Source organism: Scomber scombrus, chromosome 20 (assembly GCF_963691925.1).
Source record: "Scomber scombrus chromosome 20, fScoSco1.1, whole genome shotgun sequence".
NCBI classification, from domain to species: domain Eukaryota; kingdom Metazoa; phylum Chordata; class Actinopteri; order Scombriformes; family Scombridae; genus Scomber; species Scomber scombrus.
Window position 1 is genome coordinate 23,569,941 of NC_084989.1, and position 19,895 is coordinate 23,589,835.

Consider the following 19,895-nt stretch of genomic DNA (forward strand, 5'->3'; position numbering starts at 1 on the left):
ATTGTTGCCTCTTTTCAAGTGATTTATAAGTCTTACTTCTTATCTTAAATCATGGCCAAAATTGGCCCCCAGATGAATGCATTCACCATGAATAAAACTTAAATTATGAAAGTCAAGTAAAATTGCTTTAAAGTGAATTTGTGCTCATATCATGCATAATCTGGTCTGGAGTTCGGACTCCTTCAGACTTGTTTCTTCCTCTGTGCACCTTGGAAGTAGGTGAAGTTGTGTCAGAAATCCCTGCTCTGCTTTTAATCACACTGGATTTACCACAAGTTGACTGGATAGTTGAAGTTCCTCTAAGCTCAAACTGGAGTCATAACAAAAGGTCTTGGTGTTTAAATGAGGTATTTCTGTATTTTAGTTGTATGAATCAAATCAAATCAAATCATAAAATGCTTTATTGTCCATCTTTGTTACAGGAAAGTATAAATGTGTCTTCAGCTTGCAGCATGACAATCAACATTTACATCACATCATTCACATCACATGTTATAAAAACAGTGAGTAAAAAAAGACACTATATTAGATGCAATTTCGTAAAAAAGAAAGGAAGATATAGCTTCAAATAATAAGACCAATTTGAGAAGTAGAATGATACATTGGATTCAAAACAATGTTGATCCAAAACAGATCCAAGATATTTAAAGGGGATCATTTGCTCCACCTCCTGGCTGTTTACTGTCACAGACTTTAATAAAGGGTTTGGCAGGGTTTTCTTATTACTGTCTGTGCACATCTCTTTGGTTTTAAACACATTTAACAGAAGATTACAGCTTTCAGACCAGTTTGTTAGTTTTGTCACATAAGAGTAAATAAAGAAAAGCAATGCAGTGTGTGTAAAATAATACATTTAAAACTGGAAATCTGCTGACTACCTTCAGTCATAGTACATCAGGATACTATTTGAAGAATTGTGACAGGAAATTGTTTGGGTGATGCAAAAACACCAATATACAGCATATTTACAGTACTGAACTTGTATATTTATAGTGAATTAATCCTTCAGAATAATAATACAGGATGAAGAAAGAAAATAAAAATGTTACTTTACAAATTACTAGCACATATGCCTCACACCCCTGACAAAACTAATTTAAAAAAAAGATTAAAGTTCTTTCTGGTGTAAAAGTCGAGAAATTTATTCTGCAATGAAATGCAATAAAACTAATGTGAGAAGGGAATTTATCTCCTAGATCATATTTAAACAATAAAATATTTAAGTCACATTAAATAATCTTCCTCGGAAGATGTATTTTCTACCGTTGCCTTGATTTTTTTTCTCTGAGTACTTGAAAGCCTTCTTTGGCCATATTGGCTTAAAAGTTCAACTCCGTCTCTGTCTGCACACAAGGAACATAATAGTGAAATGTATTTACTTCTATATTAGTTACAGGACAATCAGTTTCTAACCACCAGGTCAACATAAAGTCTATGTCCTGCCTCTTCATTGTGCTTCAGATCAACCCAAGATGTTCACAGAGGAAGGGGTCGACCTCACAGAGAAACTCAATCATCTCTGAACTCGCAGCTTCACCTTTCTTCCTCACCGTGTCGATGACAAAACGAGCCTTGTCACTTCTGTTTTGCATCACTTCCGCTGACTCCCTCTCAGATTCAGTTATCACCTTTTTCTCAAACAGCTTATCCAGCAAGCTTTTGAGAACAGATACTGATATCCTATCGATGAAGTAGGTCCATATGTCCATCAGTCGGTCATTTGAAGGGGAAGTCAGAGCACTCTGCCCACAGGGCTTTCTTACTCCAGTGGTCAAAAGGCGAACTTCTCTTTCCCAGACACTGTGGGAGCTGTTGGTGTCTCTCAAAAACAACTTAATATTTCTCATGATTGCTTCTAAAACAACCTGGAATGATGGAAAGTAGTTGTCGTAGGACTCCTCATCAAATTCTGCTTCTGTTGGTTGAACTAGAACGGAATCGTCTTCAGGACTAGTGGACAGTGTGTACTCCTGCTTGGGGATCAGTTTACAGTGTGGAGATATCTCGATATACCTCTCATCTCCAACTAACTTCTTCCTCATACGCAGCACATCACGCATCACTATGTTCTGTGGTAGCAACAACACATTGAGGACAGATTCAGGATCAGGATCAGTTGGAGGTCTGTAGAACAGCAGCACCAGCGCTCGGACCGGGTCAGGAGGAGAATCTTCATCCTTGACCATGCCAAAAGCAGAAAGCTCTGTGATGTTTATAATGACATGAGTTTCTGTTATCTTATGAGGAGTAATAAACTCGATGCCCTCATCAATCACATGAGCAACTGACAAGAATTTACATCCACCTGTGGAACAGATCTCACAGTGTGGGAGATGAAGCTGACACACAGACTGCTGGAGACATTTGATGTCAAACAGGGGTCCTGCAGGCTTCTTGTGATGTTGGGCCAGTAGCCTGTGGTTCCAGGGGACAATCCTGTAAACCACGTCCCCTTCTCCCTCCATGTGAAACACCAGACCTGTCACACTACACCAGTACAGGCCTGGACCGGAGCAGTGGAACCTGTAGGTTTCCTCATTTTCATCAACAGTGATATCAGGTGTAAACTCCTCAAAGCTGTCTTTTAACAGTATACCAGGTAAATTCTTTGCTCTTGTAAAGTTCTTGTTCTTTGCAGAAGGTATTTGACCAAATGCAGGCACACTGTGTGAATGAGGCAAGCTGCTGGAGTATCTTCTCCTCAAACCAGGATCCGAGGAGGAGGTTTGGAAGTGGGAATGTGTTGGCAGGGTAATAGGTGCTTCCATGTCCACCAGGACTTCATTGTCACCTCGTGACTCACTTTCAGAGCTTACAGACAAAAGATTTAATGCATCATGTACTTCACCTGCTTTACCTGCAGTGCAGACAGTGGAGTTCTGGAAGACTGTGGACCTGTAGGGGCTAACATCAGTAAGCGAGCAGTGCAAAGAGAAGGGAGAACTGGTGCTATAACTGGAGTCATAATCACATTTGTCATCATCAGCTAAATCAGTGTCAAGAAATTTGGAGAAGTTGGTGGAGAGTGGGAAGGAAGGAGCATGCTGATCCATTTCCCTGGTATTATCCTGATTTAATTTTATGCCTGAATCTGAGTAAATTCCGGATCCAGAGGTATTGTGAGAAATTACAAATCCTGAACGGAGCGCCCCTGCTGAAACATGACGCTTCTCTTTCAGTTCTAATACGTTTCACAGCTGGTGGCCCCGTGGTGGCCTGCTGGTACTTATCAATGTCTTTACTTTTGAACCCAGAAGAAATCTCTGTTTTTAGACATATTCACGCTGCTCCTGTACCCTGAAATGAAGTAGAAGATGCAAAAATGAAACCTCCCACAAATATTTCACTTTGTTAATTAAACAAAACACATTCTGTGTAGGTTTTTAACCATAAATACCACAAAATATTAGTCATATTAAGTCTGCTATTGGCTCCCCTTCTTACCTCAGTGCATCACAGCACTTGTGGATTTGCCATTGTCAGGAAAATATGTTCAAAAAAGGTGTCTCCAAATGTCTTGTTATTGACTTCAAATAAGTCCTTCTCTATTTCTTCACCAAATCCCTTTTCTAGAGCTCAACAACATTTTAAACCAGGATGCATCACAGTACGGAGTCCGCTCTTAAGGTAACAAATGATTTACTGCCATGACATTTTATTTTTTATTCATCTTTATAAATAATATTTTGTTCACACCAATAACATACATACATGAAAACCCACTAAAACCAAAATAATAAAAATGTAAATGTGAACAAAAACTGAAAATGTGTATGTTAGTAATTTTATAGTTTTTAAATTTTACTTCATCAAGTCATCAAAATAGCCCATATTATGTCACTAAGGTTACATTAGTAAGTTATTATATATATATATATATATAAGTTATATATATATTTAACTGATGTAATAAAAAGTGGCCAACAAACAAATCAACAAGCTTTGTAAACGCTACTGCGTCTCAAATTGTGACTTTATATTAAGAATAATCAGAAATAAACTTGGATAACAGAAAGGAGACTGTTATACATGTTAACCAGTAACAGTTATGCTGTTTTCCTGCCAGCTCAGCCTCTTTTGATGTAAATATGAACTTATCATCCCACACAATTGTACATCCTCTAATTTACATTTCTAGTAAACTCACAAACATGAGTTGTAAGTTTTAGCTGATATTTCAAATGTAAAGACATCAGTTTTATATGCGACTTACCTGTGAGCTGATTCTTCAAACAATGTTAAAAATGAAGAAATGACAGAGATGGTCAGTCTACCTGTGGTTTTCAAACCTTGGTGTCTGTGTTTTCTTCCTCGTCATCCACCGTATTCACAATTATGCACTGTTTATTTTCAGTTTCGTCCTACATTTTCCACAAACCACAAACAGAAAACTGAAAATAAAACAGTTTAATAATGCTGTACATATAACAGAATAAAGATTGTGTGTGTGGTCTCATAAGGGAAATTGTATTTGATACTTTCTGTTATGCAGTGGCATAACAGTTATGACTGATTATTATGGAGAGGATGGAACGGCCTGCCAGCAGTCCTGACCTCAACCCCATTGAACACTTGTGGGATCAGCTTGGACGTGCTGTTCGTGACAGAGTGACCAACACAACCACGTTGGCTGACTTGTGACAAATGCTGGTTGAAGAATTTGATGCCATCGCACGGCAGTGTGTGACCAGTCAGGTGACCAGCATGAGGATGAGATGCCAGGCTGTTTTGGCTGTGTATGGTTCTTCTACACACTACTGAGGCTCCTGTTTGTTAATCAATACATTGTTAAATTGCCAATATATCTTGTTTCTTTAGACTTCTTCACACAGTTTGGGCTCACTCCAAATAATGCTGCAAACTGCTGGTTTTGTGGAACACCAGCTTGAAGTTGCCCTATCGCACGGGCCCTATCCAGATCAGTCAAACATGGCATGCTGATTCTTGGAGCAGACACCAACTGACCTGCTCACAGGTGCCTGATTGGTACCTAATTGGCAGTACCTGGGGATACCAGAAGCTCAAAACAAGAGTCAATGGCAAAAGGAAAATAAGCTGTTCGGCATTGGCAGAGATTTGCCAAATTTTTCATGGGTGCAACCCTCATACTCAGCTCTGCTGCTCATCCAACAAATGCATGTTCCTTAAAAATGTGGCACCATTTAAAAGGGAAATAAACAGGCTTTCCAACGGTATAAGATTCATTGCCAAGAAGCATTGTTACAACAAATAAATACTCTTAATTTTCTCTGTGTGTATGTATATTATGTTTCGTTTTGGTTCTATACCTGTAACGTCAATGAGCCAAACCACTGCACTGTTACATGTTCCTCTTCCTCATTTTGAGATTTCCTGATTTGCATTTTTTTCATATTTTTTTTAATTGTGGTACTTAAACGGCTTTGTGGTTGAATCACATGATGCAAAATGCATATGTAGATTGAATGCTGGCATACAAAAGTCTGGTCTAAGTCTTTTCTCAAAAACAAATTTCCCACAAGAATAAATGCGGATGTGTACACTGAATCCTGAAGCAGTCACGTGTTGTTTTAACATTATTTTTTAGGGTTTTTTTTGCCTTTATCGGAGAGTTGGTGGCAGAGAGACTGAAGGGAAACAAGGGCAGGGAGAGAAATTGGTATGACATGCAGCAAAGGCCTCTTGCCGGACTCAAACCTGGGACTTTGCGAGTTTATGCTGTAACCAATCAGCTAAGAGGGCACTCAAGAGTCATGTGTTTTTGCGGAAATGTAAGGAATTGTCAATATTTAGTTTGCTGTAACATTTTCCAGAGAGCTTCAGTTTTGTCACCACTACAGAAACACCAGTTAACCATTAAAGTATGATGAGGTTGTCTGATGTTGGCTGCTGTAAGTTATTGGTTTGATTCATTATTCACAGCCCATGATCATGTGATGATCATGGGCAACCATTTACCAGACATCACATTAACAACACCATCAAGCACATGATGTGGTTGATGGTGTTGTTAATGACTCTTGAAACTTGCAAACTCCCTGCAAAAACATTGCCCTTCATCTTCCCCTTTTATAAGTCACGTATTCACCCAGTTTGTTGGCCAGCTGTCTTTTCCCAGGCTGCTGTATCTAGTGTATTTCATGCTGTTTATGGGGTTTCCAAACAGAAATTCTCCAACTTCCAGGAGCTGAAAGTGCTGTGTCTAGATGAAATGTCTAGTTGAAGGTGGTTTCTGTGGGCAGCTGTCGATATGAAATGTGACTGTCTGATCTAAGAAACATTAAACAATAACTATCAGCATGTAGTGTCTGTTATTTCTCTTCACATTTGTTCAATTGTAACTTATTATGTTATTATGTTATGTTATGTTATTATTTTCTTTTTGGCTGGTATTTCAAACAAATCACAGCACACATAAGGGCAGCTTCTGTTTCTTCTCAATTGTTCAACAGTTTTTCTTGTAAATTTCCACGAGGAGCAGGATGGGAAATAATATCAAAAGGAATCTAGTTCTTGCAAATACTGACCCTGCAATATCCCCAGTTTTTACATCTGTAAATAAAAACTCAGTGACGTATGACACAGTGTCTTTAAAGGTGAGATGGTGTCAAAGTCTTCTAGTGTATGGTAACCAATTGAGAAATCATCAGTGACCTGTTGGCCTGTTCTCAGGAACACTGGCTAAGCACAGTGTGTATGAAGAGTAACATAATGGTCCTTTTGGTCATTTGATAATCATGCTTGCCTGAGGGGAAATACAGAGCAGGGAAATTCTCAAATATGTCATGGTAATAACAATAATATGTTTTTGTTGAGTGTTACAGTTTGAAGTGTCCACATTAAGAAGGACAACATAGGTCATATTCAACCATCATGATCGTAGTTTCATTACTAATCACATTGTCCTGTTAATGACTATTATTGTGCATCCAGTTATGAACACTCCCTTTCTCTTCTGCAGACTCATTCTCCATTTCTTCAGCAACTTCTTTGCACCTTCCCCCACTTTAATTACATTATATAGATAATCTAGGCCAGTTGAAGAGACATCTCATGGATGATGCAAGGACATAGAGTTAATCTAAACTCATTTTGGGCTCATAACAAAAGGTCTTAGTGTTAAAATAGGTATTTCTGTTTTTTATTTTTTATTTTAGTTGGTTATGTCAGTGCATAGTATTGGACATTTTCAAGTGTGTCTTAAAGCAGCAGTCAGGTGTCCATATGAACAGTAAAGAGGTTTTCCTCTCTGTAATCATTCCTCCTGTTCATACTGACTATTAAAACCTTCAAATGTGCTTTCAATGTAAAGTGATGGAGGACTAAATCCACAGTGTTTCCACACAGTCATTTAAAAGTAGATGATCAGCTTCTATTGAGCTTCATTAGTCTGAGTTAGTCATATCAAGTGATATCTGACACATTTACAGTCTTTTTAGCATCAAATTCCCTCTTAGTGTTTCCCTGTTGAGCTGTGGTGGAAGTATAGTTACAAAAAGACTTTGCTACTAAAACACTGTAACGTTGAAACATAAAAGATGAAGATTTGACTCATTCAGACGACTGAAGCTTCATATTAGCTTCAGATCAACTTCCAAATACATGTTTACACAGAAAGAGGACTGTGGGGATTTAGTCCTCCATCACTTCCATTGTAAACATGATGAAGGGATCTTCTACTGGTCAGTATGAACAGGAGGAATCATTACAGTAAACATGATGAAGGGATCTTCTAATGGTCAGTATGAACAGGAGGAATCATTACAGCAAGAAGAACAGGTTTAGTGTTCCTATAGGCACTTGACTGTTGTTTTAAGAAACTTTAAAAACTGTAAACCCATCCTTCAAGTTGTCAGATGACTCACCATGGAAACATTTCCTGTTTCAAATTCAACCACCGCCCATCTATCCCACGTGACGTGACGCGGAAAACTGTTTATTATGAAAGACACGTATTGTAATACTAACATAATGAAGGAATTACAATAACAACTTCTCCTTCCTATACGGTGCATCTCTGTTTTTAGTGGCCGACAGTAAACTCTGACATGGGAGTCTACCACGAAGTGACTTAACCACGTCTGCAGGTAAAGGAAGCACTGCTCGCACGAGGAAGTCTGTTGAAGGTTTATTCAACACGAGGACACATCACAGTTTTGTGTTATTGAACCGTCATAATGTAAAATTCAATGACTGTCTAATAGCCTATTAGTTTACATTGTATATCCTATTAGTAATAGGATATATGAAATACAATGTAAACGCTTGAAAAATATGTAGGCTGAACTTGTCAGTATTTACATTTGTGAATGAAGACCACGAGCAACAGACTAAATTCCCTCCTCAAATTTTCAAATATAAAAAAGATTTCTGCTTTCATATAGGCTAACACATTTTAAGATCGAAATGGGTTTTAATGTAAAGTTATGTTTATTTGAACAGTATAGTTTTCAGTACTGGAAAACTTGATTGAAGGTAGATAAACGTGTGGGTTCAGCTTCATTACTGTATACATTTAAAAAAAAAATACTTGTGTAAGAAGCATAGGGAAATTATGCCATTAGGCTACAATAATTATTGTTTATTATGGGTTAATCTGACAATAATTCCCCCCACGAATAATTTCATTGTTTAGTCTGTGAAACGTCAGAAAGTGGTGAATGGTCAACTTCAAATGTTTTTTTTGTCCCAATTAACAGTCCACAACCCAAAAATATTCATTTTATGATCATAAGAAACAAAAAACACTAGAAAATGTTGTATTTAAGGAACTGCAACCAGAGAAGTTTAGCATTTTTTCTTAAAAAAGGAATGTAAAAGTTAATCAATAGTTGTCATTATTTCTGCATTTTTATAATCAAACAACCTACATACCTTTATGGTTGACAATAATTGTCCATTATCTTTTTGTTTTCCAGGGTTAAGAGTGTTTGAGAAACACTGAAGCCAAAAATATGAACAACACAAGAAGAAAATCTTAGAAAGGACAATACAAATGTATTCTGGATGGAGCCCTTTGGCACTGATGAGTTAACTTACAACTCAGATCCTGATGTAAATGGAAAATGTGTGCATACTGGAGGACGGGCCATAGAGGAAACATTGTCCTGTTTCTGTGTATTCCTCTGCCCTCCTGTTTACAGATCTCCTGGCTTCCCTGTCTTTTTTTATCCTGGCAACACAAGATACAACAGAGAGCTGTGCAGGCATCATATAAATGAGTCACTTTTCATATTCAACCAATCTTTGGTGCGCCCCTCTGATCCAAAGCAGGCAATAAGTATTGATTATTTGGCACGTGCTTTTAAAGAAATAGGTGACGCCTGTGAGGATCAAGACTCCTTGATTTGCCATATTCAACGTATAGGTGATAGGATAGAAGATAAACCTACATGGTTCACCTACTTTTCACATGTAGTCCCCCAAACAAAGTCCATGATTACTTCTGCTGCTGGTCATTTACTCACAAGCATTTTCACACAGAGACATGGAAGTGACCATGATGCTCCAGAGCAAATTAAGCCACTTACTGTAGCTGACCAAACCTCTGAAAACTCACTGCCAGCCCACTCTCACCTCCTACAACCCCAAGATAGCTTCAGGAGCAGAAGAGACTCCAGCTGCTTGCCTTGTTCTCACAGTGATCCCTCACTCAGTCAAATAAACCTTGCAAAGAACAGGAACTTTACAAGAGCTGAAAGTTTACCTGACATGTTGTTAAAAGACAGTTTTGAGGAGTTTACACCTGATATCACTGTTGATGAAAATGAGGAAACCTACAGGTTCCACTGCTCCTGTCCAGGCCTGTACCAGTGCAGTGTGACAGGTCTGGTGTTTCACATGGAGGGAGAAGGGGACATGGTTTACAGGATTGTCCCCTGGAACCACAGGCTACTGGCCCAACATCACAAGAAGCCTGCAGGACCCCTGTTTGACATCAAATGTCTCCAGCAGTCTGTGTGTCAGCTTCATCTCCCACACTGTGAGATCTGCTCCACAGGTGGATGTGAATTCTTCTCAGTTGCTCATGTGAATGATGAGGGCATTGAGTTTATTACTCCTCATAAGATAACAGAAACTCATGTCATTATAAACATCACAGAGTTTTCTGGTTTTGGTAATGTCAAGGATAAAGACTCTCCTCCTGACCCGGTCCGAGCACTGGTGCTGCTGTTCTACAGACCTCCAACTGATCCTGATCCTGAATCTGTCCTCAATGTGTTGTTGTTACCAAAGAACGTCGTGCTGCGTGATGTGCTGCGTATGAGGAAGAAGTTAGTTGGAGATGAGAGGTACATCGACACATCTCCACACTGTAAACTGATCCCAAAGCAGGAGTACACACTGTCCACTAGTCCTGAAGACGACTCAGTTCTAGTTCAACCAACAGACGCAGAATTTGATGAGGAGTCCTACGACAACTACTTTCCATCATTCCAGGTGAATTTAGAAACAATCATGAGATATATGAAGCTGTTTCTGACAGAAACCAACAGCTCCCACTGTGTCTGGGAAAGACGAGTTTGTCTTTTGTCCACTGGAGTAAGAAAGCCCTGTGGGCAGAGTGCTCTGACTTCCCCTTCAAATGAAAGACTGATGGACATACGGATCTGCTTCATCGATGGGATATCAGGACCTGTTCTCAAAAGTCTGCTGGACAAGCTTTTACAGGAAAAAGTGATAACTGAACCTGAGAGGGAGTCAGCGGAAGTGATGCAAAACATAAGAGACAAGGCTCGTTTTGTCATCGACACGGTGAGGAAGAAAGGTGAAGCTGCGAGTTCAGAGATGATTGAGTTTCTGTGTGAGGTCGACCCCTTCCTCTGTGAACATCTTGGGTTGATCTGAAGCACAATAGGCCCCATACAAGAATATTATTGTGTTCTTCTCCTCTTAGACATTTTTTTCTGAGTTGTTCTCATTTGAGTGTCTCTAGTCAGATTCAACAAACTCTCTTAACTGCACAAAGTTTGAGATTGCTTGTTTCAGCCTGTTGGAAGTGGCCTAATCACAAAAATTATAAAACCATAAAATCATTAAACCTTTCAGTATATTAGCAAACCATGGTGATAATGATATGTTGAACAGAATATTCATCTTGGATTAAGTTTGTTTTAGTTGTATATTATATTTTAGTTGATTTGATAAATATCTAAACTCCAAATTCAGTCAGATTCAGTCAAACAAGTATTTGTTTCTTGTGAAGGAAGGCAGAGTATCTGTTCAGGACTCATTAGATAGGTCTGAACTCTTAAATTACTACAACACAGATACCACAAACTTGCCGAAGTCACGTACATCCAATCTGTACGTATGAGAGGTTCTTGCATGAAGCCCATTGAAAACGTGGGAAATACAGTTCATGTTGACCTGGTGGCTAGAAAACGATCATTTATTATTTTCCTTGTGTGAGTGGAGCTCAGACGATTTTATTAAATGGTTATAAATATGTATGAACCTATTTGTTTTAATTTGCACTTTCATATGCTTTATGTTTGTACTCAGTGCTGCTAGACATACTGTATATGATCTAATGTTTCTATTTCTTGTCTGTCATACAGTCATATGACTTATGTTATTTATTCTGTAATATTCTTAATCTAGAAAAAAATTATGCTTATATTTGAAAAGTGTCATGTAAATGAAATGAGTTATTATTATTATAGTGTAATATAATCCAACCCCAGCTGAAACAACCACTTGTTACTTAGTTATGTAACTTACTGTCACAAGTCTCTTGTCTCAAACTTTACAAAGCAAATCTGCAGCAAAAAAACGTTTCCTTTAAAAACACTACTCAACATTTTTTTATTGTAAATGAAAAGGAACAAGTGGAATTTTGTTTTAATGCAATGAACTAGAAAACATAAAATGGCTTTCTGGACTCATGGTAACTTTATATAACTCACTGAGATTGTAAATGTAATTTACAGGAGTAATGCATTAAGGTTAAGAAAACATATAACACAAAATTAAAATAGTAAAATATTAACAAAGTAATCAAGCATACATAATAAAATGAAAAAAGTAAAATGGATCAAATAACTAATCAATATACAATTTACAGGGATTAAAAGCAGATACCAGTCAATTAAAATGTATTTAAAAAGTAAATATATCAATAAAACACTGATACTCACAATATGTCCCAGTATTACAGCAAATAAGATGTAGTTTAGAAACTCTGTCTTTTAAATCTTTTAAAAGCTAGTAAGGTAAAAGCTTCGTCCAATCAGAGCGAGCACCTTCAGGACAGAAAGAACATTTACACCAAACGTCCAGCAGATGGCGATATTTTACCTTTTATTGTAGAGTTTACTGTTCGGTTCAGGCTGACAGAATTCAGTTGATCCTCACACAGAAACACTAGTTTGATAACACAGTCAAACATAGAAGATGAGGAAAAAACATTTAGACATTAAACATTTTTACATACCAACATGAGATGAACCTGTATATTAAATAAACCAGCAGTAAGAACATCATTGTGTTACAACCAAAGGAATCAGTTTGTGGAATAACTGCAATGATGAGCTGAAAACAAACTAAATAAAACTAATACTGAACAGTTATGAGATAGATTAGATATAAATGTGGTTTGTTCATAAGTTGTTTGAAGGTGAATCTGTTTAGATTGTATTTTGTTCTTGTTTTGTCCTAAAGGGTTGATTTGTTTGAGTTGGCTGTAAATTAAACTTATATTTTCTACTTTCAGTGTATATACATCATGAGGGGGTGGCACTAGATAAGCTCTCAACTTCTTCTTACTTCTTATGAACATGATTAGTATTGTTTGAGTTGCCAGTTTGTTGTTATCTATTTTAACATGTTCAATAAACTATTCATTCACTCATTCACATAACTGACCCAAATGTCAACAGATTTGAGAGATTCAGGGTAAAATCTGATTGCAGAGACAGACACATTATTCTTTATATTGTAGAAAATATTTAGACCATATTTTGACTATTTTAGGTAGTTATTAGTAGTAATATTGATTTTGTGATTGACTGTCCAATATCTAAATGCGATATTTGAAGGTAAACATGAAATTACTCCTTTTCCATTTCCATATTCCTGCAGGAAAAGTCTTTTTACGTAAACACATTTATTATACATAGATAAAGAAGAAAAAGAATCAGAGGATACAGAGACACTTGGTTTATCACACAACTAAAGTTTATTTATCTCATCAGTTTACAAAGGTTAACAAAGAAAGAGAGAATCATTTCACCAGTACAGAAATATTTGGCTGATTTTAGAAATTTTATACACCACTTTAAAACAAATATAGTTAATTCAAGCTGTCGAATCATTTTACAGTCTGAACTGTTTTTATCTATATACAAAAAATCACATCCATCACTTTATTGATCTGGTCTGATACATGAACAGTTATTGTTTCTGCTGTTTATTTAACATCATGTTCACTGTCTGCATTAGCTTTGTTACTTGATGCTGACGTGAAACTCTGTTCTCAAAAACAACACACCTTCTGCCACACTGTTTAACTATGTTCTGGAGTTCAGGCTGGCAGTCCTGCAAAAACTCCTCCAAGCTAATGTCTGAACTCTGCAGATCTTCTCCACGAGTAAACAGGATGATTGTTCGTTCTTTAGCTCTGCAACCAAAAGTTTCTTCAAACTTTTTGAGTATGTCTCTCTCACCATCTGTGAATCTGCTAACATGCATCACAAGTAAGTAAACACAAGGATCTGACTGACAGAGCTGTTTGCACTGTTTCACATGTTGGTTCTTAACTGATGATTGGATTTCATCATCAAAAATGTCTGGGGTATCAATGACACGCACACATGTTACGTCTATCTTAGTTTCTGCTGACTGACACTCTCTGGTGACCGGCATTGAACTGGCTTTTGAAACAAACTTTGTCTCTCCAAGGATTGTGTTTCCAGTCTCACTCTTTCCAGTCCCGGACATTCCCAGCAGAACAAGGTTCACTTTGTTGTCAGAGTGATTTCCTGCATTGGTGTAGAACAAAGACATTCAATTTGCAATAATAATTCACAGCTATTCAGACACAACTTTAAAACACTGATCTCACCTTTTGAACTCTTGTTGTTGTCAGTGGAGGACTCTGTGAGAAAAAATGCCAAATAAGAGTGTGTGTGAGTTGTAATAGAAATTTTTGTCTGGTTGAAATAATTACTATTCACTACACTTACTTTTCTCAGAGTTGGACTGTTTCGCACCCATGTCTGTTTGAGTGTGTTGCTCTGCAGACCTATAAAGTAGAGACAGAATCATATTAACTGAGCAGGAAGTATTTTGTAGACCAGTTTAACTTTTGTGTAATAATATTATTAAATATATTAGTTGTTGTACTCGTAACAACAATGACAACAACAACAATAATAATAATAACTCTGTGTAGAAAGTTGTCATGACCAAACTTACTCTCAAACATGGCCCTCAGATCCAGAGCAGTACAGTACAGGAGTTATCTGCAGGAATCGTTGGTCTCCACCTGTTTATATAGAGCTGTTATGCAAATGTTAAGGGGCGTGTCAGCTGTGAAGCTATAAATGAAATACATCTTATTAACCCTTGTTTAGTCATAACATTCTGTATAAATGCTTTGTCCTAAAGGGAGAGGAAACGACCTGCCTTCACTAAACCCATAAAGGAAAGCAGATGAATTGAATTTTAAACACAAAATCATTTTTTTTTTTGAAGAAACAACCTGTCATTCAAAACAAACTTTATGAATATCTGGGTTTTTCCTCTTCAAAGTGCAGAAAGACTGCATTTAATCAGTGAACAAAACAACTGTCCTAACTGTTTTATTTACTAGAGGTTTACTATGTTTATTATTATTATTGCTAAAGGTACTGCATGTGTACTGCAGGTGTGAACATTATTTGTTTGCTAGATACTACTTGTGTAGCCTGAGAGAACCGTAGAAATGTGCAGGTTGTAGTTTTGAATGCATTTTTTTGAAGGGTGATAGCCTTGAATTTTTTGGCAACATATATTCTTTTATACTGTACAATAAGGAATTCAACTACAAAGTACTGGTCTTCTCCTTTTTTTGAACTATTGCCCCCACCCACAAGGTGTATCTGCTGTTACATCAGGCCCTGGGTTTTAGAGGTATAGCAGATGATTCAGTTATCAAATCATAGCATTCATGAGAAAGTGTGAAACACTTTCAGTGTTATTGTGGCTCATATAATTGCTCTTCCACTCTCTCATCCTGGAAACTAGATGAACTATACAGACCTGCTTAGATTAGCAGCACTATACACAGATCGAACTAAACCAATCTTTTTCCAGTCATTCCCACATTTACGGAAACCCAAATTTCAATCTCCAAGATGACTTTTCAATGACTGGTGTGATGAACATGTTGAACATTGAGGTTATGTCCTGAACAAGGACAACTGTACTGTATGTCTTGTGGGCACTGGGGTCATGGTCTGGGTTCTGTTCTTCCTAAACTTCTTCTTCCACCACCTCCTCCTCTTTTAAATCATTGTTCTCTTGTTACATCTGAAAAAATATCAGATGTACAACCTGTTGGGCCCTGATACTCATGGCTCCAGCTAAGAGAGAACTGGGGTTACTTTCATCTGCAGCACCTTTATAGCCTGTGACCACATTCATCATTAGTAAATAATGCTTTAAAGTAATGTTTACTTTGACTTAAATTGTTTTTATTTTGTCTGTGAACTTGAGTCGTGTGTGGTTGTGAAAGGAGATACTGCATAATGCACAAGAGAGTTCAATCAGTGGCACATATAATCTCAATTTATTATTGAAATAACAATAATAATAATAATAATAATAATGATAATAATAATAATTGTGTTTGTGTAGCACTTTTCATACAAGAATTGCATTAAGTGCTTCTCAGGAAAAAGACAATAAACAAAATCCAGTTGATGGTATAAATAGAAATAAGATGAAAAAAAGATCTCTCTTTTCACAACAGACACAGACCCATCACCAGCCTTAATTAACCAGAATAAGCCTCTCTGCTTACTCCATGATTTTAACCTCACTGTGGGTCTGATCTGTGTCAGCTGCAGCCTCCATGGTGGACACTAGGTGGTGCTGTATAAGTTAAAAACACACACACCACAGTTTATTGTTTTTTTTTGCTCAAACCCACCAACCACTGACCTCGGCTCTCTCTCTCTCTCTCTCTCTCTCTCTCTCTCTCTCTCTCTCTCTCTCTCTCTGTATGTTAATTATTGATTACCTTTGACCTCTGGTGGTGCACCATATCAAAAAAATATGTTCCATTGGCTTTACAATCTATCACAATTAAACTGGTCAATTTCAGCCTAAATGTAATAGAGGGGATACATTAAACAAACCATGTGAGATGTTACATTTTGTTAAACAGATAAACCAAAAAGTAATTTATTTATCTTTCTGTTATTTATATTTCTAATGTTTTATAAAGATCTGGTTAACCTCTGAGATGTGTGAGGTATTGATTATCAGGAAGAGAGGATCAGTACTTCAATCACTGCAGAGACAACTTGGTAAAGTTTATTTATCTCATCAGTTTACAAAGGTTAACAAAAGAAAGATGGAATCATTTCATTAGTAGAGAAATATTTGCTTATTTGACAAACTTTATGCACCAGTTTAAAACAAATATAGCATTAAAGTAAACCTGGTTAAATACTGATTATTAAGAAGTGAGAGGAAAACCATAAATGACATTTATAACTGACAAATCATTTCAAACTAAACAATCAGCTAATTCAAGCTGTTGAATCATTTTACAGTCTGAACTGTTTTTATCTATATACAAGAAATCACATCCATCACTTTATTGATCTGGTCTGATACACGAACAGTTATTGTTTCTGCTTTTTATTTAACATCATGTTCACTGTCTGCATTAGCTGTGTTACTTGATGCTGACGTAAGGTTTTGTTCTCAAAAACAACACACCTTCTGTCACACTGTTGAACTATGTTCTTGAGTTCAGACTGGCAGGAATTAATATAATCCTCAAAGCTCATTTGTGCACGCTGCAGCTCTTCCCCACGAGTAAACAGGAGGATTGTTTGTTCTTTAGCTTTGGGACCAAAAGCTGCTTCAAACTTTCTCAGTATGTCTCTCTCACCATCTGTGAATCTGCTAACATGTATCACAAGTAAGTAAACACAAGGATCTGACTGACAGATGAGCTGTTTGCACTTTGTCACATGTCTCTTATCTGATGATTTGATTTTATCATCAAACATGTCTGGAGTATCAATGACACGCACATGTGTACCATCTATCACAGTTTCTGCTGCCTGACACTCTGTGGTGACTGACTTTGAACTGGCTTTTGACAAGAACTTTGTCTTTCCAAGGATTGTGTTTCCACTCGCGCTCTTTCCAGTCCCGGACATTCCCAGCAGAACAAGGTTCACTTTGGTTTCAGAGTGATTTCCTGTATTGGTGCAGAACAAAAAAATAAGTTTGTAATAATAATTCACAACTGTTCAAACAAATCTTTAAAACACTTATCTCACTTTTTAATCTCTTACTGTTGTCAGTGAAGGATTCTGTTAGAGATCTCCAAACTGAATAAAAATCCAAATAAGAGTTTATGTGAGTTGCTATAAAAGCTTTTGTCTGGTTGAATTAATTAACCTTCACAAGGCATACACACATAGAATTAACAGTCTCTGAGAGAGGCTGTTGCTTACCTGTCCTACTGGTTTCAGGGTGTGTTTCATCAGCAGACCTATAAAACAGAGGCAGTATCATATTTAATGAACAGGAAGTTTTTTGTAGAACCAATTTATCTTTAGTGTAACAATCAGAATCTAATTCTACATCATTTGTTTTTTACCTTTGGTTGGTTGGCGTGGCATCTCTCTTTTTAGCCAGTTCACTGAATAAACTCTCCATGGTGTAGCAGTTGAATAGGTAAGATTCAGGTTTATATCTTAATGGCAGCACAACTATGAAATCCTCTGTGGGTTTCTCAGTTATCTTGTGCAGCTTTTCTACCTGCTCCCACACCTCTTTTGGTGAGAACCCATCCTCTACCACCAACAAACACATGTCATGGTGTACTGAAGACAATAATTTTTTTATTTCCTCTTTTGCTTCATACCAGTTTGGGGTAAATGTGACCTCATATGTATCATTGCCATTTGTCTCAATTTTCACATCACTAATTCTCTGTGCAAAAAATTCTTTGCCCAGTATGACAGATATTAGATTTTTCTTCAAATCATCTGCAGTCCCCAGGACAACAATCTTTGTTTCTGTGGAAAAAAAACACAATAAGTTTCTATTATATCTACTTATCCTATATGTGCTTACATTTCCCTAATCCTAAAACTTTTAATCTGACAGTGATGTTTTACTAACACAACGCAATCAGAATACTAACACCAATCATGCTGTATAGAAAAGTTATCACGGTCAAACTTACTGTCAGACATGGTCCTCAGATCCAGAGCAGTACAGTACAGGAGACGAGCTGTGTGTTATCTGCAGGACTCACTGATCTACACCTGTTTATATAGACCTGTTATGCAAGTATGGGGCGTGTCAACTGTGAACCTACAGTATAAATAAATGTCTTAAACAAATGTTATAACATTCATTGTCATCTGTGCAGAGACAACAGTGTTGAGAAAAGATGGCTTCAATTCCTGCAGGTGAGATTTCAACCAATTGTTTTATTTCATCTGGTGCATTTAACTGAATTGCTTTGAAATGTATCACAATGTGTTTATATTTACGAAATTATTATTCAAGCCACAGATGAACTCTTTTCAGGAACCTAAACAGAAGTTCTGATTTATTTTGCAGGTCCTGATTTGAGAATTGTTATGATTGGAAAAACTGGTGTGGGCAAGAGTGCTGTTGGAAACACAATCCTGGGAGAGAAGCACTTCAAATCCCGTCCTGCCGCTAAGTCAGTGACTGAGACCTGTGAAAAACGTGTGATAGTCTGTGGCAATAGAGTGGTTAGTGTGGTAGACACACCAGGGATCCTGGACACTGCGAAATCTGCAGAATTTATCAAAAAAGAAATTGTTAAATGTGTCAAAGTCTCAAGTCCTGGTCCTCATGTGTTCCTGCTGGTCCTCCAAGTTGGTCGATTCACCACTGAAGAGAAAAACTCAGTGGAAGCCCTGCAAGAGCTGTTTGGTTCAGAAGCAAACCAGCACATGATCGTGCTGTTTACCCGTGGTGGTGATCTTGGAGACGAGACCATACAAGAGTATGTATATGAGGGCAGCCCAGACCTCCAACGAGTCGTCCAGAGATGTGGAAACAGGTTCCACGTCTTTGACAACACCAAAAGTGACAGAAACCAAGTGATGCAGCTGATCAAGAAGATTGACCACATGGTTGCTGGAAACAGGGGAACACACTACACAGATGCCATGTATCAAGAAGTTCAGGCCGTTGCAAAAATACATAACATGAGAGAAGAGGACCTGAATGATGACATGCTCACATTTAGTGGTTCATTGCTGAGACGTGTCTTAATTTTCTTCTCAATACTTGCAAGACAGTAAAATACACAGAAACCATAATCAATCACCACACCACCTAATCAATAATCAGTGAAAATAGACAGCTTTTGTAGGCTGGTTGTGAAAAATGTTTGAGAAGACACAATATTTTAATCTAGTAATGTGAAAATGTTACTGCTGCAGGGGTATCATTTCCAATAATACAGTAAAAAAAACTAATATAACTGTATGATTATTAAGAATTTTATTGTTATGTGAAATTTTACACACTTTAATGAAGTAGTATGTATGACTGGAAAAGTATGGAAATAATAAAAGCTGAAAGTGAAATAAAATGATCTGAGACTGAAGTGTTGATTGTAAGTCACTTTACTGGATATAATCATTAAAACACTAAATTTCATCTTATCATCTTAAATCCATCACATTTACAGACTGACA

At 37.2% G+C, this 19,895-nt stretch overlaps 5 protein-coding genes across 5 annotated transcripts; 2 read left to right on the plus strand and 3 right to left on the minus strand.

Annotated features, from left to right (window-relative positions):
- Window positions 1-1,457: 1,457 nt before the first annotated feature.
- LOC134002150 (NACHT, LRR and PYD domains-containing protein 1b allele 3-like) lies at window positions 1,458-3,053 on the minus strand. Its single transcript, XM_062441433.1, has one exon. The coding sequence runs from the start codon at window positions 3,051-3,053 to the stop codon at window positions 1,458-1,460; it is 1,596 nt and encodes a 531-aa protein (XP_062297417.1).
- Window positions 3,054-7,962: 4,909 nt separating this feature from the next.
- On the plus strand, window positions 7,963-11,406 carry LOC134002036 (NACHT, LRR and PYD domains-containing protein 1b allele 3-like). The gene is made up of 2 exons (XM_062441285.1): window positions 7,963-8,066; window positions 8,898-11,406. Exon 2 carries the CDS (start codon window positions 8,986-8,988, stop codon window positions 10,825-10,827), a length of 1,842 nt encoding a protein of 613 aa, XP_062297269.1. The 5' UTR covers window positions 7,963-8,066; window positions 8,898-8,985; the 3' UTR covers window positions 10,828-11,406.
- Window positions 11,407-13,374: 1,968 nt separating this feature from the next.
- LOC134002151 (GTPase IMAP family member 8-like) lies at window positions 13,375-16,038 on the minus strand. Its single transcript, XM_062441434.1, has 4 exons — window positions 15,986-16,038; window positions 14,166-14,224; window positions 14,045-14,077; window positions 13,375-13,961 (listed from the first exon to the last, which is right to left on the minus strand). The coding sequence occupies exons 1-4, from the start codon at window positions 16,036-16,038 to the stop codon at window positions 13,375-13,377; spliced, it is 732 nt and encodes a 243-aa protein (XP_062297418.1).
- A 776-nt stretch (window positions 16,039-16,814) lies between these two features.
- On the minus strand, window positions 16,815-18,021 carry LOC134002152 (GTPase IMAP family member 8-like). Its single transcript, XM_062441435.1, has 3 exons — window positions 17,807-18,021; window positions 17,661-17,698; window positions 16,815-17,401 (listed from the first exon to the last, which is right to left on the minus strand). Exons 1-3 carry the CDS (start codon window positions 18,019-18,021, stop codon window positions 16,815-16,817), a joined length of 840 nt encoding a protein of 279 aa, XP_062297419.1.
- A 586-nt stretch (window positions 18,022-18,607) lies between these two features.
- On the plus strand, window positions 18,608-19,496 carry LOC134002153 (GTPase IMAP family member 4-like). The gene is made up of 2 exons (XM_062441437.1): window positions 18,608-18,626; window positions 18,781-19,496. Exons 1-2 carry the CDS (start codon window positions 18,608-18,610, stop codon window positions 19,494-19,496), a joined length of 735 nt encoding a protein of 244 aa, XP_062297421.1.
- The last annotated feature ends 399 nt before the right edge of the window (window positions 19,497-19,895 follow it).